Source organism: Microchirus variegatus (assembly GCF_963457635.1).
Source record: "Microchirus variegatus genome assembly, chromosome: 1".
Lineage (NCBI taxonomy): Eukaryota > Metazoa > Chordata > Actinopteri > Pleuronectiformes > Soleidae > Microchirus > Microchirus variegatus.
In genome coordinates, this window is record NC_139802.1 from 7,701,108 (window position 1) to 7,728,709 (window position 27,602).

General features: G+C 40.6%; 2 protein-coding genes across 2 annotated transcripts; both read right to left on the minus strand.

Moving 5' to 3' along the window:
• Positions 1-14,518: 14,518 nt before the first annotated feature.
• On the minus strand, positions 14,519-16,578 carry has1 (hyaluronan synthase 1; the record flags this gene model as incomplete). The annotated part of the gene is made up of 4 exons (XM_083898767.1): positions 14,519-15,194; positions 15,306-15,438; positions 15,537-15,762; positions 15,880-16,578. The coding sequence occupies 4 exons, from the start codon at positions 16,576-16,578 to the stop codon at positions 14,519-14,521; spliced, it is 1,734 nt and encodes a 577-aa protein (XP_083754893.1).
• Positions 16,579-21,541: 4,963 nt separating this feature from the next.
• LOC310933933 (trypsin-3-like) lies at positions 21,542-24,478 on the minus strand (the record flags this gene model as incomplete). The annotated part of the gene is made up of 5 exons (XM_083897503.1): positions 21,542-21,691; positions 22,213-22,349; positions 22,439-22,701; positions 23,068-23,224; positions 24,388-24,478. The coding sequence occupies 5 exons, from the start codon at positions 24,476-24,478 to the stop codon at positions 21,542-21,544; spliced, it is 798 nt and encodes a 265-aa protein (XP_083753629.1).
• Positions 24,479-27,602: the final 3,124 nt, after the last annotated feature.

Genomic DNA, 27,602 nt, shown 5'->3' on the forward strand with positions numbered 1-27,602 from the left:
GGGGTGCTCTCCTCTCAAACCCCATCAAGTTGGAAAAAGATGAGCAGATTATCTTCATATTATCCTTCATGTTGTGGCATGTGTACATGAAATTCAGATTTTTTTTTGATTTTTTTTTTAAGCTTTTCTTACTGTAGAAGCTTAAACCTCAGAATGTGTGTCACTATGACACCAGGATTTGAAGGAAACCCGTTTACACAGAAACCTTTTTATGGAGTTTAATATTTGCATTGGAAAATGTGCACATCTGCTCTGTTGTTTGTGTGTGTGTGTGTGTGTGTGTGTGTGTGTGTGTGTGTGTGTGTGTGTGTGTGTGTGTGTGTGTGTGTGTGTGTGTGTGTGTGTGTGTGTGTGTGTGTGTGTGTGTGTGTGTGTGTGTGTGTGTGTGTGTGTGTGTGTGTGTGTGTGTGTGTGTAAGCCAGCTGCTGAGCTTCTCTCACAGCTTTTGTTGGTGTGTTACAGTCCTCGCTTGTGCCGGGGTCACATTTTGACTGAGCGCAGCATCATAAATGTCGGCGGAAGCTGAAACACGGTGTATTTAACATCAACAAGAGGGAGCGACTGAAGGAAATCATTGACACATTCTGGTCGTGCAATGTTAGAAATGATCCTCGTATTGAACCTCGGCACGTCTATCGTTAAGGACTCACTATGTCTGCTTTTGGGGACGATGGCAGAGGGAATTGAAAAGAAAGATTTGCATCTGTTTCTGATCATTAGAGCAGTAATACACACACATAACACATTCCAAGGGTGTTGTGAATGATTATACTAATGGCATATAACAAAAGCACGCTCTTGTTTTTCCTCGGCCTCACCTCCTATCAAGATGTATGTAAATAATCCCTGTGGGAATCTCCTGAAGTGTCTATAATTGGATAATTATTTGTTTTGTGGATGTTTTACATTAGTATTATTATGGTCTTGTTCTCTATATTAACAATATGTATATGTGCTCATGTCATATGTGTGTGAGAGGGTATGCATGTATGTATGTTTAATTGTGTATTAAATTAAATATAGATCTTAAAAAACTTTCTTTAACAATATTAAACTGTAATTACTGTAGTTTCTTTGATTTGGCAGAAGAAATGGTCTGTAACAGTGATGTAGACCAGCATTGTTTAATGCTTGTGCAGTCAGTGTTCCACCAGGTGACCATAATGGCCGAAGGAGCTTTTGGATGCAGAAAAGCTGTCCGTGGCGGATGAATTCAACAACAAAAAAAGGGTGAATTAAGGTGAAACGGCTGCTCTGACTGACACAAAACTGCATAAGTAAATTTGGTCTTTAGAGCATAACCATTGTTAAGGACAGCCAGAAACGGAGGAGCGTAAAAATGGAAGATTTCAAAATGATGCCCCAAAGCACACAATTCGCCAGGATGTGTTGAACCAAATAACTCTGTCTTCCTCCTCCTCCTCCTCCTCCTCCTCTTCTTCTTCCTTCCCATCTATTAGACATAGTGTATGAGGAAAGGTTGCAGACGGCAGCAGACAATTTGATTGCAGCTGCCTCCAAACTGCCTACAGGTGAGACATGGTCTCTTCCCCATTCCTTCGTCTTTTCATCTATAGTAAGGCCTATATTAGGTCATTAGAGCTCCATCTGATCTCTGTACTCTGTCTACAAAAAAAAAAAAAGTAGAGCTTTGAAAGAACTTTGAGGGATAAAGGAAAAGAGTGATGTTGAACTAATCCACAGATGTTGCCATTAAATCAAAATAATAATTTATAAATCTGATTTAACCGTCTTTCCGATGGATGTTTATGTGTGTTTGTCATAATTTCTGGTGCTGTATAGAATGTATATGGAAATAGTTGTTAATAATCGTCTTCTTCCTTCATCTTCTCCCTTTAGGGGTCACCACAGAGGATCATCTGCCTCCATCTTGTCCTCTCCCTTGTGTTCTCTTCTGTTACACCAACATGTCCTCATGTCCTCCTTCACAACATCCATGACCCTTCTCTGTGGTTTCCCTCTTTTCCTCCTGCCCCAGCAGCGCCATCTTCAACATCCTTTTTCCAGTATAATCACTATCCCCTCTCTGCACCTCCTCTCTTACTTTATTCCCTAATCGTTCAACCTGAGCTGTCCCTTGAATATGCTCATTTCTATTCCTGTCCATCCTGGTCACTCCCAACCAAAATCTCAGCACCCCCAGCTCTGCAAAATGTCCACTGCTTTCTTTCTTACACATCTCCATACCTCCACATGTATCTCTCTCTCTTCCTATTCCACCATTACGTCTCCTTGTCTTCTTTCGTCCATCTAGAGCAGGGGTCACCAACCTTTTTGAGACAGAGAGCTACCTTAAGGGTAAAAAATAATATGGAGGGCTACCATATAATATTTTTTTGTTTGTTTACCATTTAAATGATTAATATTATGCATTCAACTGTATACACATTCATTCCAGTGCTTACTCCTAACGATTACCAGTTTTTATAAACAATATCAAAGATATTTTATTGAGCGATCATATGGATACATGCAAGTGAGGTGAAGTGAAGTGAGCCCGCGGGCACCGTATTGGCTGCCTGCGGGCTACCAGGTGCCCGCGGGCACCACGTTGGTGACCCCTGATCTAGAGGATACTGCAAACACCTTCTTGGCTGTATCCTTCACTACTTTAGCTGTACTTCCTCCAATCATCTGGTAACTCTTCACTACCTCTAAGAGCCTGAACTCTGCACAACTTTCTGCTCCCTAAACCATCTTTAGCACCATTTCCTCTTTGGTGCAGGTGTCTAAATAGTGAGAAGACCTGGAATTCCATAACCATTAGAATTCCCGGGAAGTGTTTCGCGACTATATCTGTCATGATTGCTATTTTGTTATCTGTACAGCTCTACAGTTTATTTTTGCTTCATATGTTGTAGTGGTTAGCACTACACTCTTAGAAATAAAAGTGCAGCTTATCATCATAGGAGAACCCTTTTTGGCTCCAGGGAGAACCTTTTTATAAAGGTTCCACCAAGAACCCTTTTAAAACCCTTTATTCAGGAAAGGGGTTTTAAAGGGTTCTCTGGATGAATACGGTTCTTACTGGAACCATTAGTGTTACCAAGAACCGTTGAAGAACCCTTTCCAGGTAGAACCTCAGCCTTTGTAGAAGAACCCTTTTGGAACCCTTATTTCCAAGAGTGTAGGATAAAGAGGTAGACGGTGGATGGATGGATGTTGCACCACATAAATTGCACCTAAATGCTATTTCACTGAACGTAGCTGCTATACCCTAAGAGTAGCAGCATGTTGACTGAACTAATACAGCCAGCTCTCGTTATTTTTAACGCTAAAGAATTAGCTAGCTATATTAAAACGTATGTAACATGAATATCTCCATGGCTACAGCTTTATTTTCTTCATTTGCTGTTTTCTTTTTCCCTGAAGAGGCGAAGGATGAATGTCAGGTCTGGTCGTGGTGTGCATGAAAATGGCCGACCGCAAAGTATGAAGTCACGTCTCTAGACCATTTTCTTGGTCCACTATATTTAATCCATTCTATGACAGAACAATCTTCCTTCATGTTGTCAGCGCAGGTGCAGTGCACAGCAGTGTTCTCTGCCTGTACAACTCCCTCTCAACTGTCCAGGTGAGTATAAAAAATATTCTGTGCAGTATATTGGATTAGTGACGGGGAATTTTCAAGAAGGAAAAGAAGGTCGTGTAATCATGCTTAGTAACTATTTACTCCTGATCATTCAAATGCTCTTAGCAGAAAGTGGGGATTTGAAAAAGAGACTGAGCCAAGGTTTTATTTTCACACATTATAATATATCCTTTGCACAGAGCCCCCAAGGTAGTCTTTAAGTCCTTGGCTTTTTTATGCAAGGTGACAGTCAACTCCCACACATGACGGTATTGGTGTCAACCCTGTATAGCGCAGCCACTGTTTCGCATATCATCACTTTTACTCTCTGCTCCTCAGAGACCGAGCTTAAGTATTATCATTAAAGAGGGCTCAGACCACACGAGCAGCCCCCAGTGAATGTTATCTGTGTGTGTGTGTGTGTGTTTCTGCCTGCAGTGTGGGTAGATGTACGTTTGTCAGTGAAATAAAGGAGAGAAAACAGCACGTGGTGGATATGTTGCCATGTGCCATTTCACCTGGCAAACAACATCCAGGTAATCTGGAGGCTCACAGTTGAGGTGTGCATGGCATCCCTGTCAGTGTTTAGTGTCATTTTTATGAATATGTAGAGATTGGAGACAATTATTAACAGTGCTTTGTGTAAGAAATGTATTATATGAAGTCAGAAAACTACCATATGTCATCAGAGATTAAAGGAACGTGCACAATTGAAATATCGGCTTCCCGAATGACAATTATATAGCTAATATAATCCAAATTTTAGTTTTTAATTTCATTCTGTTTTGGTCTGTTGTGCCTCCCGCTGCCAACCACCCAATAAAGCAGCTCGTAGCACTTAAACAGCAGCGAGCTGCAGCTATAGGTTGTTAAAGACAAACATTACTAAACTTAAAAAGCCTCAAAATCGTTCTCAAAAATGTCTCGACTGGGGGTAAAAAAAAAGGATTTCTGATGGAGATGCATTAAAATTCAGATGAAAGGAAACTGAAGACTGATGCTGCTGTGGATACGTTTCTTCTCTCTCTGCCTATTGTCACCTGTCATCTAAATCTCCACTGAACGGAAGTAAATCTTAGTTTTGGATAAGAGAACCAGATGAAAACAAATGTTTGACAGAAAATCTAAAAATAAAAAATATGTATGCACATCTTTGTCAGTTTTAAATTGCCGTCTTCTTTTAAGCATCAACTACCATGTGTAGCAAATGAGTGAATTTTACAGTTGGGAGTTGTCATCGTGTTTTTGTGAAGAAACGAACAGAAATGAACGTGTTCATTAAAACCTGTTACTGTTCACACACTAAACAGCAGCAGCACAGTGAGCACAACACACCACTCCACACCTCCAACCCCTCTAAATCTCATTTCATTGGCAGTGTTACTGTACGTCTTGTGAGCAGCATTTCTAAAATGGTTGAAATCCGTGTAGGTTATGGCCAAATGAAGTCATTACTAGATTTTGGTGGTGATCCACGTGTGGATTTAAGACACATTTATAAAACTATCCCCCTACTCCTGCTTAGCTTATCCAGTCACGTGAGTCTTTGCAGATGAGAACAGATGATCCCTGCAGTCAGTTCATGAAGGCTTTAAGTATTTATTCCTCCGGGTGAAAACACAGCAGGTGGATCGGTTGAACAGAAAGTGACTGCGGGGGTGGACAGGCTTTATACTCCATCCCTTTAACCAGCCTGCAGCATTAAGGCGTCTACGTATAAGAGGTTTACTTTGAGACGACAAGATACTTCACTTTTGGGGGGGTAAAATAGATCAATATTGGAGTTTTTTTAAAACAACAGGAACTGTCTAAAAGCTTCAAGCGCAAGTGGGTGAACAAATAAAGAAAGAAATACAATTGCATCCATATATAGTTTGATTGCGTGAAATGTTGTTGTTTATGGATACAGATGTTATTTTATTGACATGATAATTGGATTCATGTATGATTGTATGGGTGTTTGAGCAGTCCAAGATACACATAGTCATGCTCTTTAATCTGTATAAGTCTCACCTGCCAGGTGGATCAATTATTGTAGTAAAGTGCTCACTAATACAGAACTTGTTTGCTTTTGTTGCATTTCTTTTGATGAGACGTTTTTACGAATCATACTACTTTTGTCTCAGTAAACATCATCTTTTTTACGTACCTGTACTGCATATAAGTTCCAGTTTCACAATTGTTTTTTGTTTTTTGTTTTCGTCCGTCTGTCAGTGACGTGTGTGTTACTCCTTTCACCACCACTAAGGGGCAGGATATGCATTTTTATCAGTGTATTGGACTCTGCCTGCCACTGCTGGAAAGAACACATTTCCAGCACAACTTTCCAGCAGTTTAATTGTAGTTTAATACTAATAACTTATTGGCTCATGATGCTTTTAACCACACTATCTGACAGCTGTAGTTGTTTTACATGTTTATATTTCACATACTGAACATAGTATCCTGTGCTAATAATGCATCTCTCACATAAAATATACACCATTGTTCCGTTCAAAATTTTATTTGAAGACAATTTTAATGCATTTTATGTTGGTGTAAATTGTCAACTTGCTACAGATAGTAGTAGTAAAGAAAGCACTATAGTAATATATAAATTGATCTTTGCTATTTGTTGCCTGTGTAGTACAGCACAGCTGAAATGGTCAGTCCTTCAAGTGACCACAAGGTGCCACTGCACACTACGCCTTCTCTGCAAGACCTGTTACATGGGCTGAATTTGAATTGGTGTCCTCTGTGTTTCATGGTTTTCTTTCATTTGTCTGATTGTGTTCCAGATAAGGTATTGTTACAGAATGTTGGGGAAGCAACAGTTTCTGAAAAATTCTGAATCATGACTTATTAAGAAATACTGCAAAAAAAACAACAACATTTGAGTAATTCCTCATGGGACGCACTAGTCCTGAAAATGCTTGGTCCTAAAGGAGACAGTCAACCTACAGTCATTAAACGTTGCATTAGAGATTGTGCTTATCTCATTGTGCTCTGAACATCATCTTTCTGAATCACCACTCAGTGTACGACTCTGACCTTTGATGGGTTCACTTTCTTTCGGTGACCCAACAAAAAAAAAACAACACTCACATCACCACGTCACACTGACACACTGTGTGTCAGTGTGACTGTGCGACCGTGCGACAGTGCGCCCTCTATGTTCACTGCGTGAACATAGATGGCGCACGCCAAAAGTGACGTGAAATCCTGTGTCGCGCCGGGCGCGTGACCTCCAAAATAGTTTTGGATTTCTGACCCCTTGTCATATTCCTACTATCCTCACACCCCACGCAAAGTAACTAAGTAACTTTTACTTAAAGTACATTTCAAATGAGCTACTTTTTACTTCTACTTGAGTACATTATCAGATGACTACTTTTTCTACTACTTTTACTTCTACTTGAGTAATATTTCATGAAAGTATTGGTACTTTTACTTGAGTACAATATTTTAGTACGTTTTCCACCTCTGCGTACAGTAGTTCTTAATAGGGATGGGGCAATACCACTTTTTTGCGTCCGATACCGATATCAAAAACTTGAGTATCTACAGATACCGGTATTATTCCGATACAGTCATTTTAGACCATTTGTGAACAATGAAGTAATTTTAAAGACCTCATTCTGTGTAAATTGTGTAACAAATATTTTTCTCTCAAAAAGAAAGAAAATGCTAAAAGTTAAAATGCTTGAAAGTTAAAATGCTTCTCTTTTTCAGTCTGTGCATGGTGAAGCATACGATATAGGATTTTTGGATTGTATCAGAGTCCACATATCCGATCTGGTGATTTTGACCAGTATCGGACCAATACTGACTCTGACACTGACAGATACCGATTACCAATCCCTAGTTCTTAAATTTTGCCATACATTGACTGCACTAATAATGGCTTTTTAAGTTTTCTGTAAATAAACGCTGACTTACACACTCACACATTGCTGACGTAATATACTTAATGATGCAGAGGAGTGGAGACTGATTAAAGACATATTTAATGTGAGGTAAAGTTTAATTGCAAAGGTCTTGTTTTTATTCTGCGCCTTGTCTTTGAAGTAAAAATGTGTGTAAGATCCAACGTACAACAGTCTGTAAGTCCCTAAAGGAACAACATGTTAACAGACTGTGCTGTACCGTCCTGTGAATCAGGCACACGGCAGCAGCTAAGATCTCCCCGTCTTGTTTTCATAACTGCAGAGCAACAGACTGTGTCTGTGTCTGCTGGTCCCAGGTACAAGAAGGAGATATGAAACACCTCAGGAACAGTGTGCTCCTCTCAGGGCCAGTGTCTGACCATAACTGCGTTTTCCCCAGCACCCATTTGAAGCAGGAAATGGATCTGATAAAAGAAAACACACAACATCAAAGATCCACTACTTTACAATTCAGTCCTTAAGAAATCAGTGTCCAGTGTTTATTTTATACACACAAGGACACACATACAAGGAGTTAGACTTTGGTGCATATAAAACATGTATACAGTAACACAAAATATATAGGCTACATAAGGTGCTTTGTTTTTGTAATATGTGGTACTTGTGTTACTGAAACTCTAACACAGCTGAAATGCATCCAAAGAGGTTTCTTTGTCTTGTTTTGCTTCATTTATCTCCTGTATTTCTGTGTCCGTTTACCCTTCCACGTCTTATACTTTTGTCATAAATTAGTAAATAAAAAGGTTAAAATTAAACCATAAAGCTGAGAAACTCCTAACTCAACAGACTTCTTTATTTATGGGTGTGATTTAGTTAATAGTAATGATATGAACATTGTTTTTTTAAGAGGGTTTGGTCGATGAAGAGTTCTCTTGAGGGTTGAGATGTCTGCTGCGACGGTGGAGCAAACACACTGTGAGGACGGAGCAGGAAGGGCAAACTTTATAAAGCACTTGTGGAGCATCTAAATTTAGTCAGACATGACTCAACACACAACTCGTCCCTTCAATGAGTGGATTCGAGTATTTTTTTCCACTGGGTTGCCGGGACGACCAGTTGTGTATCGTGACAAGACGTCTGACAAATAGTTCAAACTTGGTCCAATGGGGAAATGGTATCTGACTTACAGTACTTTTGTAGATTACGCCATCTTATAGTCATACACTGTGTTGTCTTGTTGTGTGTGTTTTCTCTCTTTTGGGCTCATTTTCACCAAGGTAAACGGCAACATGTAGGAGGGTGGATGAGGTTAAAAGAATCTATCTCACAGTTAACAGAGCCTTACATGTGTATTCTCTGACAACTATTTGTACAAGAATTTGGAAATGGTTCTCTGGCCTTTCGTGCGTATTTAAAAGAATCACCAATAAAAGGCAATCTAGTTAATCAATAATAATTGCTTTTGTGACATCAATGTGAACACACTGGATTTAATTATGTCATATATGATGTCAAACCAACGGTGATAACTGAGTGTTGTATCAAGTGCATGTGTCGCACGCGCAGAGGCGCTGTTTGTGAACAGGCAAGGCAGGAAAATGCTTGGGGCCCCGAGCTGATAGGGGGCCCCCGACACTCGGAGCCTGAGGGCTGTTTTCACTGAAATGTGCAGTGACCAGCCGCATCCCAGTCCCCCTTAAAAAACAATGGGCGATTTGCAATGACATCTCAGTAGGAGACCTCCCTAAAGGGGCCCCACCTCACGTTAACCTGTGTGAAGTTATCGTTCTGCAAGTTGGAAAATGAAGAGGATTATTTACAGTGTAATGCATCTTTTTTTAACTTAATTTATGTTCCAGTTATTTACAGTATTTTATTGTTCTATATAGTGTTTTATAATGTGGGTTCTTTACAATGTATTGTATTTTTTTTACTAGGTTTATATAGTTTTTTAAAGTTATTTACAGTATTTTACATTTATATTTTCACATACTTTTTAATGACAAGGTTTTTCCATGTTATTTCATTAATTTCGGAAAAAAATATATATATATTTTGAACTCATACATTTTCGTTGGTGTCAGAGTATTTATAACATAATGATGGTGATGAACACTGGTTGGAAGGAAGGGCCCCCTGGGAATTTTTGCTTAGGGCCCCTACAGACTCTAGAACCGCCTCTGCGCACGTGGTGACAAAAGGCAGACATGATTTATTGCGCCGTGGGAAATCACTGAATTCTGATTTTAGGTGATTTCAATTACACGAAAAGTACATTTCCTTACTGAATTAAAAACTTCCCTTTCTTTCAGCTCAAAATACAAAGAGACATTTTTGGCAGTAATTTATGTCCGGGCCAAGACTTCAAACACTGTGGGAAGCGTTGTCGTTAGCTCTGATTGGTGCACACTGGTATGCGTGCCTTTGAGTGCGAGTCTGCGCAACTTCCAGTAAATGATGGCAGCTCCACCAGTATGAGTGTGTGTGAGCCGTCTCTGCAGACTGGGTGAACACCCTCTTGTGCCAACTATAAGCAGAGTGTGTGAGTTAATGGACGTTGAACTTGTTCTGTGGTCAAGTTCATCCTCTCGTCCCCGTTGCATTTCAAGATTCTTAATCATTTGGTTTCAGAAGGGGATAATACTGAATTTCTGAAGAATTTTTAGCATTATAATCACCTATAAACACTGATTTCTTGATTATTATTTTTTTTTTTACATCTTGTATTAATTATGACGTCAGTGCAGACGTCATGAAATGTGAACATAGTAATGACTGTGTTTTTTGTCAGTAGGGGGAAAGCCCACCCCTTAGCCGCCCCCACCTTCTTGCGACAGCACGGAGTGAGGTGTTCAGACGCAGTGACGGAGGTGATACCACACAGTTGGGCCCCTACAGTACTTACAGTACCTCTGCCTCCCATTTGCTGCAGATCAAACGTGAGGCCCAACACATGTGCCTGCTGCTGAAACGGTTCCTCCGTCCTGGTATCAGGGGAGGAGGGAGACCCAGACAGACAGGGTGGGGGAGGACAAGTTAATTGAAAACAGACACGAGGGGAAGTGATGTTTGGCTTCGTCACCTCTCACTTGTTTGTGACTCATTTAGGCTTTCTAAATCTACAGAATGTGGTTTCTTCCTCTAAATCACCTCAGACCAACGTGACCAACACACAGGAGTTTACAGTGACTGTGGAGATTGTGATTTCAGAGACGACACTCGCTATCCTGAGGAAATGCAGACCCTTTTACTCACATGAGACAAGCTACAACCGCTTCAGAACTCTGCCAGGAGGTTTGACTCACTGACGATGTTGCTGATAGTCGTACAGATGGTGGAGCGTAGTATCCTGTTTTCAGACTCTGCCAGTGGTGTTGTGGTTGTCTGCTCGACATCTGCTGTTTTAAAGAATCCCTCCCAGTGGCACAAACATTGTTGTGTCATTATTTTAAGATGTACAGCTCAGATGATGATGATGTTCTTTTTGAGACTTTGTAGTTCCGCTCCCATCGGTTTTACGATTGATGTTAAAAGTATAAAAAGTAAAAGTACTTTCTCAACTGTTCTCAACTGTATCACAAAATAAATCTCAAAAGTTGCTGAGACGGATATTTTTTATTTTCTATAATCTTTGACTTTTTTTGTGAGCGATATTGAATAATGTTTGTATTTTGCTCAGTTGCACAAGGTTCAAGGTTCAAGGTTCAAGGTTCAAGGTTCAAGGTTTCTTTATTGGTACCCAAGGGTAAAAGTATTTTGCAGACATGGAAATACAGCAGTTCACAAATACCAACTAATAAATATGATAAATATAAAAACCATTCTCACAGGTTACAAAACAAACAACAACAAACAAAGCATCACAACATACAGCCAGCGAATCTCAGGGGCCGTCAGTAAAAGTGCACGGCAACAAGGCTGTTGACTGCTAAAGGAAAACTAAAATGACTGTCAACCACTTTTTATAGTCATTGTTTCATCCTCACATTGTCATAAACCACAGAACAATGTTCTCGGATCTAGTATTCTTGTTTTTCTGTATCATCTCCTCACATTGCACTTAAAATATCAACAAACACCTCATCTGCATTTTTTGTTGTTTTTTTTGTTTTAAAGCAACAGTGTCCTGTTATTCACACTGAAGTCTGTGTGGTGGTGAACCCCAAGGTTCTGTCCTCGGCCCTGCATTTACTTTTACTTGTGCAGATATTTTAAAATCCCCAAATCTTCCCTTAGATTTTTTTTGAAACGTCAGATGTTTAAATCTCTGTTGTTTGACATTAAAAAGCAGCTCAAAATCCATGCGGGTTTCTTTGTTTTTGTTGCTTTTAACTACATTTTTTGCTGTTTTGCTCACAGACAGATTTTACTCTGTAAAATGGAATAGAATTGTCTGGGGACGTAGGGGTTGGCAAAAATAAATGTAACCTAAGATAGGAAAAGTGTCTTGAAAGTGCTGGACAGTGACCCTTGTTCAAGGTTTGTGCTCTTTCTCTACTTTTAATTTGTCATTTATCCTTGCACTGAATTTAGTGTATGGAAAATGCGATGTAAATAGTTTTATTCATGTTGTTAACATCAGTAACAACCACTTGTCAACAAGTGCTGTAAAGGCTTCCGTCATATTTCACGTTCACTCCCCTTCACCATTCACTATTCCCAAATGTTTCCATTGCCTCTTCGTGCCGACATCAGAATGTGATTATCTACACTGACATTTAGGTGTCGATCTTAGGAGGCTGCTCCTCCTTAAACAACTAAATACCACATGTAAGATAAACATCATCGAAATCACAAAGCACAAGGTCACTCCCTCTGCTCTTTCCATCCTCTGTTCTCAGTCACAAAAATATACTTCCAGTTTGCTTTGAGCAAAACACTGACAAAGACCACGCTGACATCACATGCATGTTATTGTTTTTTTTAAAGATATTATAGTTAATAATCATCTAACCAAAGTAATTTTAATCAGAAAATATGTAATAGCCTAAAATACCACAAAGATGCTATATTTGGCAGGAGTTGTTGGTCTCTAATTTTCTAATTTTTTAAATATTTGAATGTAGTTCTGTACAAAATGAGCTTTAACGTCTACACTGTTGTCTCAACCACTTCAACTGGCATGTTGTTATACACCTGTATACTGTCAGTGCATGATGCCTTATTACAATCAGACCATCACCTTGATGTTGCATTATATAACTGATATTTCTTGGTAAATATTGGGGTTTTGTTACAAAGAAAACAGAACTGTGCACGTTAGAAAAAAACATGTTTATTTTTTCATCTACTTACAAAGTTTCAAAAATCCATTAGTTTGTTCACATTTTCAAACTATCTCCAGCAATCACAACATAATGCGTTGTTCAGAAAACACAGACAGAAACAAAAGTGCATTGTACTTCACAGATCAAGAGATTATATACAGCAACAAAATACTATTATATTATAATACCTGTAATCATTTCATCCATTCTTTTATTCCGCTTTGGTTTTTAGCCCCGTTGTCCAGCACAATACTGTAAATATATTAGAACTGCAATTTGCATTTTTTCAAGTAAATCTGCAGCACTGCAGAAACGTGCTGCCAGGGATCCAGTGCAGTAACAACAACAGTGCTGAAGTAACATAGTGACTTTATGTTGTTACTGTGATCATCAACACACACACACACACACATAATATGTACCACATGATTCTTTTCTTAAATACACAAACCCCCCCACAGTCCTTGTCCACACCCTTCAGTCCACAAATATTCACCATCTTCATATTTTTATAAATAAATATCTGTTGGGAGGAAATCTCTTTTCCATCAACATATGGCGAAAAAGAAACCTGAGAACAAGAAGGACCTTCAGTATGGTTTCATTTAAATGTGCAACAACAACATCTTCTTTTTTTTTCCACAAACATTTCCTCTTGCGTTAAGTGACTCATTGCTGCTCATCAAAAACATCAGTATTTATCGTCATTTTTAAACTCCATTGTGCTTTTATTGTCATATGTCGCTTGTTTTTAACCTCACTGTGCGCACATTGAGATCATTTTGTGATGTATAGTATAGCCTATATTATTATTGGATCTATTTTTGTTGGTTAAAGCTATACTTACCTTTCTTGCATTTTTACACTTTTTTTTTTGTAATCTTAAATTGCTCCTAATAAGCGTATGGCACTCTAAAACGTGAGATAAACCCACCAGGTTTTGAAACTCATCATTATTTATTTATCATATTGTTATGATAAAGTATGCCCAATAAATAAATTCGGACCGAATAAAATAATTTGCAGAGCTAACTGTCTGTCATCTGTCGCGCACCTCGCCGATCGCCGTCACAGCTTGAGAGTCGCGCGCATCTCGGACAGAGCAGTGTTGCCAACGTTGTCGCTAAATCTGACGACTTTTCGTGGTGTTTGGAGACTCTCACGTGCAGTAACTGAGCTCAACAAGCAGCGTGTGTTGTCGGGATCACCTCCCAAAACACAGTAAACCTCCGCAGTCCCAGCCTTACAGTCAGAGCAGGGCGGAGAACCTTCGCAATCTGTGTCCAGGCTGCTAATGTATCGCGCATAGTTTGTGCTGTGAGACATGCAAGAAAGGTAAGTATAGCTTTAAAGGTGCCATATGTAAGAATGTGGCCACAAACGGTTACTACATTCAAATTCAAAATACCGAGGTCTTTTAGGTTTCGTTTTCTGACCTAACTGGCAACCCGTGGTTGCTCGGCAGCTGAGACTCTACTGACTGCAATGATTGGTAGACGGTAGGTAGATGGTAGGTGGCGCCAACATGATTTCAAAACATAAACATGATTTGCAGTCTGTAAAAGATTTTTTTTATGCAAATATTTTGGCTGTGCTGTTGTTGTTGGTGAGTTCAGTTTGTTATGAACATTATTCTCTGTGACATATTAGGAGGATTTTATGGCCAGTTGCTTTAGATTTAAATACATAATGCACCTTTAAGTGTAGCCACATGAAGCGCCATCATCATCACCACCAAAACAAAATAAGATGAATGATACAGTTGAAATAAATCTCCTTATTCTTCTTTAGACCTACACACTCAGTGAGTATTGACCAGCGCGTTTCCTACATAACTTGCGGAACCATGCCCAGTAGAGAAACACCATGAGCAGCCAGTAGCTGATATAGGCCATCAAACCAAAGACGATAAACCTCGTTTCCATAATTCTGGCTGGGGTTAACCAGTCCTGCTGACTCTCCCTGTAGATTGTGTAGCCAAGTCCTCCTAACAAAATGGCTGCCCACACCGACAGAGGAAGAAGAGGGATATAGTTCCCCACCATCTTACGCCGGCCCGATGTCCCCCAACTGCTTTTGTTCATGGTGATGATCGCGAAATACTTGGCAGGCAGCAGGCTCGTCATGTACAGAGCCGAGTAGAGCGACATGAACACCATGACCGCGTTTCCGCGCAGAATGCAGGCGTACGACGCCTTCACCAGCCCGATTAACTGGATGCAGCACAGGACCCAGAGGATGTCCCACAGCGTGCCGGTCCAAAACAGGTTGATGATGGTGGCGGTGACGAAGAAGGGGAAAATACCTGAGACGATGGACTCGTAGGTCATCCACAGGTGGTGCTTGTGCCACCACATTGCGTTGTAGAGCCACTCTCGGAAGTAGGACTTGGTCCAGCGCGTCTGCTGGTTGAGCCAGCGCAGAAACTGAGCAGGTGTTTCAGTGTAGCATTTTGAGCGAGCTGTGTATCTAAAGAAAATGGAAAAGAAAGATCTATGAATGCTTTTGCATGTCATATTATAATCTGAGGCTTATGTAAAACATCTCTACATATGACAGTAATGTCAAGAGGGTTCTTACTTCGTGGCGTAGCCCATACTCAACATTCGGTTTGTGAGATGTCTGTCGTCACCAAATGTGCAGTGAGTTCCCAGAAACTTCTGATTGTACCAAGACTCTAGAAACTGCTGGAGGATATCGTTCCTGTACAGACCTTCATGGAGCAAATCAAGATACCAAAAGTTGAGTTAGCATTAAAAAGGCCATGACTACTGCTGCCACTCGATCACAGCAAAGATTTTAAGGTCTTACCCAGAGGTCCACTGATGCAGGACACACAGTTGAAGAAGGACTGGCAGGACCTCTCGATGTTGAACGCCATCCAGTACCTCAAACTGCTCATGAAGCTGATGTAGGACTCTTCCATGTTGAGGATCATCACATCTCCGCCCACAGCTCCATACTTTGGATTACTCTCCAGCACCTTACACAGCTCCACTGTGGCCATAGAGTCCAGCTTAGTGTCTGAGTCACACACCTCAGGGAGGACAGAGAGATTCACGTCATTAACACAGAGCAACACGTTTCCTTTCATCAGGTGATTCTAGCTAAATGAATACTTTGATGATATATGTGACAAAATAGGAATAAATACCTGTATATAGTCGACTGATGAGCCGAGTGCTTTAAGCGCCGTGTACATCACTTCGCGCTTGCCGCCCCACTTCTGCATGATGCACACACACCTCTTGCTCTGGATTAAATGCTCGACCTCTTTCCGCTGTGGATCCTCTTCAATGACATGATCAGCATCCCCGTCTGGACCAGTTGCTGTGCCATTTTCCTCATCCGGCTGGGCCTGCATCATGGGACTCCATGAGTGGTAGTTGTTCTTCCACACATAACAACCAGGATCCTGGTCTATAAACACCTCTCTGAACATCTCCATCATATACAGGTCGTCGTCCGAGTTCCCATCTATCACCATGATGATGTTCAGCAGCTCAGGAGGATACTTGAGTGCCCTGATGGAGTTGAGGCATTCTCTGAGGTAGGCAGGATCCTCCTGGTAAGCTGATATAGTGAAGCCAATGGTTTTGGTATAGGTGCAGGGTTTTTTGCGAGCGTTCATTCGCCGCCGTTCCAGGAAGGCAAAGAAGCTCTGGACCAGCACATGGAGAGAGAGAAGGAGTCCATAAAAGCCAAAGGAGATGATTCCATACATGGACGTCGCTATTTGGAAACCGGCGACATAGGCCCAAACCATCGCACCCAGGACCAGCAGAGCAAAGAGGAAAGTGAGGATGGCACGGGTTATTGAGCCCAGCTTCTTCAGTAAAGGTTTCAGCTCCATAGTGTTTCTTTACCTAAGGGACAAATAACAACACATATTTGCATCATAGTAGGCTTGTATATGCGTGAAGGCTGGTTTCTCACTGATTCACGTCATTATTAAAATGTCTGACACTGTATTAAATGGAAATAGCTGTTTTATGCGGATTATTGTAATACACGTTCACAAGCTACATCAATTAGAAAGTAACACAACTGTATGACTAATGAACACTTTAATATTCACTCTATTTATATTCAAAATAAAGAATATTCATTAAATAAAAGGTGTCACTGACCACTAGAAACACCAACACATGACACAAAATAACAGCATGAGAAGTCATTTTGCTGTATTGAAAACACAACCATACTTGTTTATTATAAAATACCAAAGTGTACAAAAAATAAAAATATATATTGAAAAAGTACAAATCTGCAGGTACAGCAACAAGCTGAGTGTACACATCCCAACCAGAATGATCATCTATAGCAAATTCATAAAACCCATAAATAAAACGTTACTTCATAAATACATTCATATGTAATTATATTTCCTTTAATTTATTTATTTCCATTATCTTCTCTTTTCAATCTTGTAAAGATCAGTACCATAATCCAAAAGTTAAATAAGTCATTATAGATTATTATGTTATAATAGAATATGTGTGGTATTTTGTGGTAAATTATTCATATAACAAATTAAAAAAGAAAAATAAATAAATAAACGTACCTGTTGTCAATTCTCCTGGCATTAAATGTGCGAGACATCCACCCGGTGTTCCTGCAGAGGAACTGGAGCCATGTGCGCTCTTTTTAAGTCCAGCCACCACCAGCACCATTTTTACGCGCGCCCCCGCTGACTCAGCCGTGCGTCAGGAGAAAGGCGGTGGTCCTATTTACTGAGGACATTCGTTTGCGCGAGGCTTCAGGCTGCTTTGTTTTCTCCTTTACCATGGAAATACAACCCCTACACAATATTTCTAAAGAAATGGAAAAAGTTTGATGTTGACACAGAGAACAATGGGGAGGGAGGTTATCCCCTATAATTCAATTCAATCTCTCATCAAATTACATTTTCTTTCTTTCTTTCTTTCTTTCATATAATTTTTTTATTAAATCTCTATTCTCTAACCCCATTTGACTGAATTTTAAAGGCAATATAAAAATGCAGTTCAGCCAGTAATTATTAGAAGGAAATTATACTCTCTGTTTTGGCAGAAACTGTGTGAACGTGAGTGATGTCAAGGTATTCAATCACACTGACTCTAACTTTCAGAGAGGGGGGAAAAAAAGAGAAGAAATCCCAGAACCTGCATTCAAGCTTTTACGCAAGTTGGACGTCGACCTCTGGTGGATCCTATCTGAAACTGCACCCTAAAACAATGAAAAAAAATAAAGGGGACAAAAGGGGAACAGGAAGTGTGGGTGTGATTTTTGAGGAGCAAAAATTGTTCAAACCACACAGAGTGAGGACATTTTGACAAAGTGAAGACATTGAGGGTGGTCCTCACATCTTTAAAGGGCTGTTTTAGAGTCAAGACCTGGTATTAGGGCTAGGGTTAGGTTTGTGTGTTACAGGTATAACTCATGTTGTGGGGACCTAAACCTGTTTCCACAGTCACATTATGGGCGCTCACTTTTTGTCCCCATGATGTACACAACGTAAATTGTAAACAAAGATGTGTTTTATGGTTAAGATGAGGCCAGTATTTAAGGTTAGGGTTAGGGCACTGTGGTTAAGGTTAAATTCAGTCTCCAGGAAATGACTGTAACTCAATGTAATATCCTCTGAAGTCATGGAAACAACACTGTGTACGTGCGTGCGTGCGTGCGTGCGTGCGTGCGTGCGTGCGTGCGTGTGTGTGTCTGTGTCTGTGAGGTACATCATATATACACCATTCATGACATCCTAAAGTTGCCTTATGCCCAACTCTGCCAACGATTTTCACTGAACCATTAATCCTGTACGGCTAAATCATGACGGTCCACACCCTTTCCTACAGAAGCTGGCCTGAGCCATCAACACGCTTCACGTCAGATCCAAATAGAAGCCACGAGGAAGCTGATGTCATGGTCAGAGGCTGAGCCAGGGTTTAGGGGACGAGGAACTGTCATCATTCACTGGAAACTATACGTGTTTCTCCGTGAGTTTACTTGGATACACTGTGATGTGGATGATCTTGGTGTCACACATACTATGACCTTTGACAAATCTAATACATTCTGTTATGTGGCCACAGTTTCTACCAAAACAGAAAGTACATGTCCTTTTCATTTCTAACTGCATCTTTATTGCCTAACATTTGGGCAATGTAGTAGGTGCAACTTCCTGTTCATGTGCTGCTTAATGAGAGTCATAACAGCAGGCTATATTCACTCAGCAAAAGCGCTTTAATAGGTGCACAGGACAGCTAATAAAGTGGCAGCCAGAGTGGCCGTCTGCTGTAGCTTATCTGCTTCAAGGTTTGATCTGCTGGGCATTTCATTTCAAGGGTCTTCTGATGTGTTTTTGTTGGAACAAGTGGTTAACCTTGAGTTGCCAGTGTTTCATTTTAAACCAGTCTTGCCGTTCCTCTCTAACCTCTAACATCAACAGAGCATTCTTTGCCCACAGGACTGCCACTCACAGGATGTTTTCTCTTTTTCAGGCCATTCTCCGTAAACCCAAGTCATGGTTGTGTGTGCGAGACACTCGCAGCAGCCCATCTTGTTCAAAAACATTTAAATCACCTTTATTCTAGATAGATAGATAGATAGATAGATAGATAGATAGATAGATAGATAGATAGATAGATAGATAGATAGATAGATAGATAGATAGATAGATAGATAGATAGATAGATAGACAGACAGACAGATAGATAGATAGATAGATAGATAGATAGATAGATAGATAGATAGATAGATAGATAGATAGATAGATAGATAGATAGATAGATAGATAGATAGATAGATAGATAGATAGATAGATAGATAGATAGATAGATAGATAGATAGATAGATAGATAGATAATTTTGTTTTTGTTTAATAATTTTGATTGACTATAGCATTATTTTAATATTAAGTTTTATGTGGTGGGAGGTCCCCTCCCTCCTTGCTGTTGTGCGTCACTGCTCCAGCTGATTGATCTCACTGATTGCTGGGCGGTATCGTGCGCACTTATACAGGTGTGGTCTATCAGCGGTGTGTCGTTTGGTCTGTTCATGTGTTTGCAGCATCCATTATGCACTTGTTTACGTTGCGCAGATAATGCACCATGCCTGTTTTTCTCCTCCTTTCCATGCGCAAAATGCGCATTGGGAACGTGGTCTCCACCTGTTGTAGCGTGGCTGATCAATGGTCCAGAGTTGGGCTGTGTGGTTCTCCTGGGTGCAGTCTCGTCTCCGGAAGGTAGGTGGCGTATTCTTATCACTGAGCTCCCCTGTTGATTGTTGCCGTGCACTCTCTGCTGCAGAGTGGTTGTTGAACCATAACTTTAAATGCCCGCATCCTTGGAAAGTTAAGTGAAATTAATATTAATCACTCAATTTAGAATTATTAATAATTTAATTTCCAGTTAAGTGATTTGATTATATGTTTTGTCAGAGGCTCTGGTGACGGTGCAGCTCATCACTGGTCACCACACCCTGGATGTGGCTGCTGTTTTGGCACCGTTTATTCACCCCTGGTCCTGTTTTATGCCTTTAGTTTTCCTCCTTGTGCTGGTTGAAGCTCAGGTCTGTTTCACAATTTATAAATGTGACTCACGTGCAAATAATTTTAAAGGGACGTGGCATGGCTGTCGATTTGATGTTAAATTGCACATAATATCAATTGTGCAGCAGTGTGTGCACCAGTTTGACTGACCGCTGGTACTGTTCAATAGCAGCCTGGCTGCAGGTGACACAGATGCATTTTCAGTGGCAAAATCTCAACATGACACTGGCCAGATTGCAAATCTTGAATTTTTCTTCAAAATGGGAGTTCAGATTGTTCTTGGTGACATTACAACCAGTTGCCACTTGGTCATGGCTTAATTTGATGTTTGATCATTGCAGTTGCCCTGTAACGTAAAGGACAATGCAGAAGATGAGCAATATTGTATCACTGTCCACAGCAGGTTTTTTTTCAGAGCAATAAGATATTTTTGTTCCGTCAGCCATGAGTACTTGGAAAACCTTGTTAGGCCCCAGTCTTTATTTGGTGGTCAAGCAAATGCCTGGTGACTCAGTTCTCCTCTCTCTGCCACACCCAGGCAACCAAAATCCACTTAAATCATTTTGGGGTTTTTGTGATTGAGTGTTTGCGTATGTGTGCACCTGCTGTTTTATCAGCAGTTTGTGCCCTTTCACACAGATGTTCCTGAGCATTGCCCCTGGACAGGATTCAGGACATACAGTATACTTATGGTTGCAAAATTCATTCATCATTCACATTCATCCACCTACAATACATTGACATTGTTAAAGTCCATCTTGTGTAAATTGAACTAGACAAAATAAATTTACTGGATCGTTAAGTAGTTAAATACCACATAGCCGCAGTGCTCTCCATACTCGCTGATTATGGAGTGTGGCCAGAGTGTGCAACATGCTTTACAGTTTCAACCCACAGAGAGCAGCGTAGCTGCATTTTTGGGTCTTGGTGATTTATTGTTGGCTGACTGTAAATATCAGATTTGCTCCTCAACTGGTCTGTGTTCTTCAGAGGCGTCCTTGATCTAGAAACGTGTTTGCCCATTCATTGTAGAGTCATTGTGATTCAGTGTCTGTCGAGCCAAATATGTGAAACGGTGTGTTATGCTCTCGACTTGATTTATGCTGGCTTTAAGGCAGGGAAACTCACATGTTTGATATGAAGAGGAAGATGTGCAGACGCATTAATAAACACATTCTAAGGACACACAGGTCTGAAGAAACCACACCGTACACACACACACAGGGCAACTCATTGTTGACTTTACTGACATTGACATGTGTGGGGTTTTTCATGTCTTTACTGCTCAGCCAGATGCCATTGTTGACTTGATCCAGGATGTGTAGTTGCAAACCTTTGTGTAGACTCCAGGCTTCTTTTTCAAAGCACAACCATGTCCCCAAGACACAACTCCCTGGAGTTCTCCACCACACACCATGGGACCCCCAGAGTCACCCTGAGGATAAAAAAGGATGAGGTTACCCTCAATGACACCAAAAAACACAAACATTTCAAAACATTTAGTCTTTGGTAAATCCCCTCTTGCATTATTCCTTCTGAAAGATTCAACTGAAAACCAATAAAATGACACTGCAGGCAAATAAATGGAAGTAAACAATCGATTAACTCTACGTTTTGGGAATAAATAAAACACCACATGGTGTCTTTGAGTCCAGATTAAAAAGGATCGTAAGGAGTTCATTCATTTAAGGGGAAGAATGTAAAACGAGATTATATATAAAAGAATTAAACTTGTGATTTGTAACTTTTAAATACAAACAAATGTTACTTGCACTCATTGCCAAACTAATTCACACAATGCTGATTAAACCTGTTAGCTCTACACCGTTCTCTCTGTTTCTCAGTATAGCAGTTTTATTAATTTTTATTTACTTTTTTTTGTTGCAGTTTTATGTATTTATATATAAATGTTTACATTACATTTTGTTGACGGCTGCAGCTTGACCTCTACATTACCTGACAGGAGTCCTTCCCTCCCTCCAGATATCCAGCACAGATCATGTTTTCAGTGATTTGGAAAGGATATGCATTAAAACAGGTGTCATCACTCAGGAGAGGAGCATCCAGACACTGCAGCTTATCAGGGAACCTTGCTGGAAAATATATACAGCGTCAGTGTTCCCAGACGGGGTTAAGTTAAAAAAAAAAAAAAAAAACCACTAAGATCCAGTGTTTGACTCACAGCCCTCATCACTGGGACGAAGACTCCCCCATCCAGAGATCTGGCACATTGTCCCATCACTGGCACACTTTGAAGGAAGCGTGGCAGGACGCACAAAGCTGTTCAGAGTCGCAGGTCGACTGAGTTTGATGAGCATGATATCGCTATCCTGTGTGCGGGGGTTGTAGCTGGGGTGGCGGATAAACTTGGCAGACATGATGTGCTGTTCAGTCCCCTCGGGTTCCCAGATGTCGTGCTCCCCAAGACGAACTTCGACGTTTGACCTGAGGCAAGAAAGAATGTCAGTCTCCTTGCTTCTCTTTCCCGCAGGGGATTAGTTTATTCATTTATGTATGTATTTATTTATTTATTGCATTCAATGTTTGAAAAGTAGTAGGAAGATGTAAGGAGCTTTTCGGGTCATTTTTTTTATCCACAGCAGTCAAATCTAAGCTTCAGAGAAACATTTAAAACAACACAGGTAAAAAATATAAACCAAATATAAGAAAAGTCAAAAAGACATTGTCCTAAATCATGTAACTCCAGTCCTGCAGTAATGAATAAGACAGTATAAGCACAATGTAAGTGTCGGTGACCGTCATTGTTAATTAGCTGCTGTCTTTAGGTTCAGAGGTGACCGTGTTTCTTACTTGGTTCTGCAGTGTGCAGCAGACAGCACCCACTCGTCAGACAGAAGGGTCCCCCCACAGAAGTTGTACCCAGTGAAGAGAGACACTTGATGTGGCACAGAGTTTTTCCGGCACTCATACCCACCAACAATTTTCACATCCTCCAATTCCAAGGCAGCTATTCACGTCGAAAGTGAAGAAGAGACAAAAACAGAGAAAACCAGTGTCATCACTGAATAAACACCTCGAACAAATCTGTCAAACTGTTAGTTTTTGAGCCTTTATATGATTTCTATACAATACCTGCCCCTGCGAAAAGTGTCATAAGAAGGAGAAGCTTCATGGCTTCTGTCTGTTGGGCCAGCAGATTATTGTGCCTTCAACATCACAGTTTCAGGTGTTTTTGCCCTCTTATCTTATTTTTGTCAAGGCCTCCTATCGTCAAACACTAAACATGTGTTACGTTTCCCCGATGACACGTTAAATGTACAGTGTTTAAGACGGTTTTACTACAGTGTGGGCACGTATAGAGTCTTCAAATGCATTAAACCACAAAGTGTCTCAGTGAATATTCAATCGACTTGGTATGCGACTCATTAAAGATTCTCTGCGTTTGACAAAAACGAATGCACAGAAATGCATGCAATGTTTGATTTATTTAATGTTTGCTGACTCGTACAAGGTCTGCTTATCGACTAAACGCCTGCCCGGAAAAAGACATCAGGTCAAAATCTTGCAACACATGATATGAAAAGTATTTATTCCCACCATTACTTTTATGCGGAAATCTTAACATGGTCATGAAAGTATGATACAGTGTCAAGAGTTTCAGTAAAGCATCTTTTTTTTTTTCCTTTGCCTCACACATTAACACGTCATTCGTGTTGACGTTATGACAGTTTCAAACATCTGAATCTGGGAGCGTTTTCCCTTCAACTCAAATTCGATGCAAACATTGTGTTGATTGTTTAACCTCTTTTTGTGCGACTGACACTATTTAATGCAGTTTTTCTTTATCAGTCAGCCATTGAAATTATTCATTTATTTGCGTTTAGCACACCGGTTTATTGGCTTATTTATTTAGCAGAGCAAAGCACATATATTTGAGATATTTGAAACAAGGGGGAACCTCTCCCTAATATCAAATCTATCTATAAAGCAAGTTGCGTCTGTGTGTCTGTCTGTGACAGGCATATCTCGCTGACTGTACGTCAGAACGCCCTAAGATTTTGGATATGGGTTGAGCATGGCCCGATGGTGTGTGTCCTTTTCAAGTTTTTGGGAGTAATTTAAATTTTAACTGATTTATCACGCTGCACTTTCGCTGATTTATCAAGCTACACCAGGGAGGCAGCGGCTCATCAGCAGCAGCTGCGCTGTCTGGAGTGGGGAGGTGGTAGTGAAGACGCTGTCCCCACTGTGGGTGAGACATTTTCACACGGTTCACTGCAAAACATGGTGTTTTACTGAAACGACGAAGTCGGTGTCCATTCACCAAATATGCAAGCACATATTTATTTAGCATTGGCATGCTACTATTTTGCAGCTATCTTGGTGAACCTGTTTCCAAACGTAAGCTAACGAGGCTATGATTAGCATTAGCTCATTAGGCACATCGCAAATGTTTTAATTTTCTGTTTGTTTGGGGGGGGGGGGGTTTCCGAAAATGAAAACATTTGCGTTGTGCCTAATGAGGTTGCACAGTGTTTGTATTATGTTAGCCTTTACGTTCCTTATCATGCATTACCATAACTGAACAATCTTCTTCAGCTCACACTATAGGAATACATATTTCCTAAGGTGCAGTGATTTATAAAACTGGATAAACACAAGCAGCAATTGTACGATTTGAACGATACATGTATCTAAAGGAAAGGTAGAGCAGTTAAAAAGTTGGAGCTCAATGTCCCTCACTGTACACTTCCCTTCCATGTGTCTTTAAGCGGTTAATATTAACCATTATGTGTTTACACACCAAGCCTTTTTTAAGAGTTTGTCTGGAAAGGACAAAAACTGTCCACACTGCATTTCAAAATGTTGTTCAATGATTTCCAGATATGTATGGGCTGTATGTGGATGTTGTAACGCAAAACTATTCTAAAACAAAACTGATCTTTTCAGCCGAGTCACAGGTTTCTGGGCATTACAACGTGCTTCATATAAGAACAAACCAATAGAGTAAAGATGTTGTTTTTTTAATATGACACATGTAACTCGTCAGTAAGTTGTGTGTCTGTATGGGCTGGTAGGCGTTGCAAGTGAATTGCCCTTCTTGGCATCAGTAAGGTCGTATGAACCTGGGATTTATGCACGATTTAAAACATGTTTTCATGAGAAAGTATTTCATAGAACAGTCAATGTCACATTTCTGTAGAACAGACTCAAATTGAACTTTCCTCTTTCACTCGACGACTATAGGAAATGTTTCAAAGAATCCAGCACTTTCGCTGATCCACCATTGCACAACTGCGTTATCACTGCTGAGTCAAGAAAGGAGCCTGCGTTACTCATCTATGAGCATAGGTGTTTATCAGCAGCAGACAGAAAAACATTTAAATGGGAGGGTACATTTGCTCGAACCCTGTCATTATACACTTAAGACAAAAATATAACGCATTCCCATCCAGCACAGGCAAGTTCTTCCCCGTCATTATCGTGTGGCACACACACACACACACACACACACACACACACACACACACACACACACACACACCGTCACCATCATTCCTCTTTCATATATTGTTCCTTTGATTGCTGACAATTGCAACAACTTGCTGGAGAACTCTGTGAAGACAAAAACATCTACATTTGACTGTGTGTTGCTGTGTACTTGTTTTAGTTGATTTCACTGGACAGATACATTTTAATAAAAAAAAAATTTAACAATAAACATTAGGTTAGATGACATTACAGCAGCCACAACTGTCAGGGATCCCCCCCCCCCTCTCAGTCTAACTATGGGAGAAGAATAAAAACTTCCATTTACTTCACCAACTGGCTTACTCTGCATGTTAAATCAGTTCCGGTTCCTCTAATCCCATATTCCACTGTAACTCAAAATACCCTTGGACAGGGAAAGCACTGTTTCAGTCATCTTGTGCGTTGCCAGTCTTGTTTGCTTTCAGACAGAGCCCAGGCTGATTATTCATATCCCTTAGGTCTGCTGAGGGGGACCAGCCGCTGTGGTTGAAAGCAGGGACGAGTGTAAGGAAGTGGTTTGAGTTATTGAGGTTCAGCATTTTTTTTTTTTTTCCCCTGTGTGTGGTGTATTTCATGGAAACAACCGTTAAATGTGCCATAAGGTTGAAAGCCATTGGCACTGGCTTTGACTTAAAAACAAAATTCCTGACCTCTCCACACCCGTGAGACAGAGGATCTGATTTCCAGGCAGCACCGCAACAAGATCAACAAACCTTTGAGGTTTGCAACACGCTGCAGATTCCAACTCTTTGTCTCTCTGTAACAGTGAGCGTACCAGCGTTGCTCTCTGTGCCGCCTGCAAGAGAAGCCGTGGATTAAGAAGCTCTCTGAGCTCACGGTGTTTGGCACTCGAGCGCAAAGTAGAATACTGGGTGGATAACAGTGATGGAGGGAGCTGGAGTATGTCATTAGTGCTTCACTGCCCCACACACACACACACACACACAAAAAGACTCACACTGACATGTGCACATTTAGCTGTGCTTTTCAGGTGACACCGCCCCCCCCCCCCCTCTCTCTCCACCCTTCAGCTGCCACTATATAGTCAATATTAAACCACCAAACTCCTATAGCATATATCACCCACGGCTAAAACTAAATTCCCCCTAAACCTCCACGAGTTGTTTTACACACCCAAATTGGTATTTGTGTGGTGCACACATAATTACACATTTGGTTGGTAAATCAAGAACTCTGGCAAGCCCTCGGCTCTGAAGGCTTCCCTCAAACTATAGCCTTGGGATAGCTATTAATATCCCCTACAGACACCAGCAGAATGATCTGCCTGTATGTTCTCTTAAAGCCTCAGACGGCAAACTGTTTCAAAAAAAATAAACACATTTTAGGGAGAATCAGGAAAATTTGTGGATGCATTGCAAAAGGCAACAAGACTTGAACTGAAAAAATGGCAGAGATGGAGGTGAACTGTATGTTAACTGGTTCAGCTTGCGGGGTTTTTTTTAAAATCTGGTTTTGTTCCATGATGCAAAAGATTTTTCTCAGGGAAGTATAGTTTTTTCAAATGTAGAATATTCATGTATCAAAAAATGGAGGAGGTGGGGGCGATGACAAAAATATGAGCCCTCCTGCCCACACACTCAGAAGTGGGGTGTTGCTCTGAGCTCATGCAGAGGCTCAGAGACTGTTGTCAGACTCGTATGCTGATGTAGTATCTTTCATTCCTTCTCTTCCTCTCTCTCTCGCTCTCAGCCCTCTCTTTCCTTTCTTCCTCCCCCTCACATCTGGACTTTTGGCAGGACAGGGTTCCTGTGTTGTGTGTGTGTGTGTGTGTGTGTGTGCATCAGCGGGGGGACTCAGTTTTAGGGTTGGGCAGGTTCAAGTTGCTCACGCTG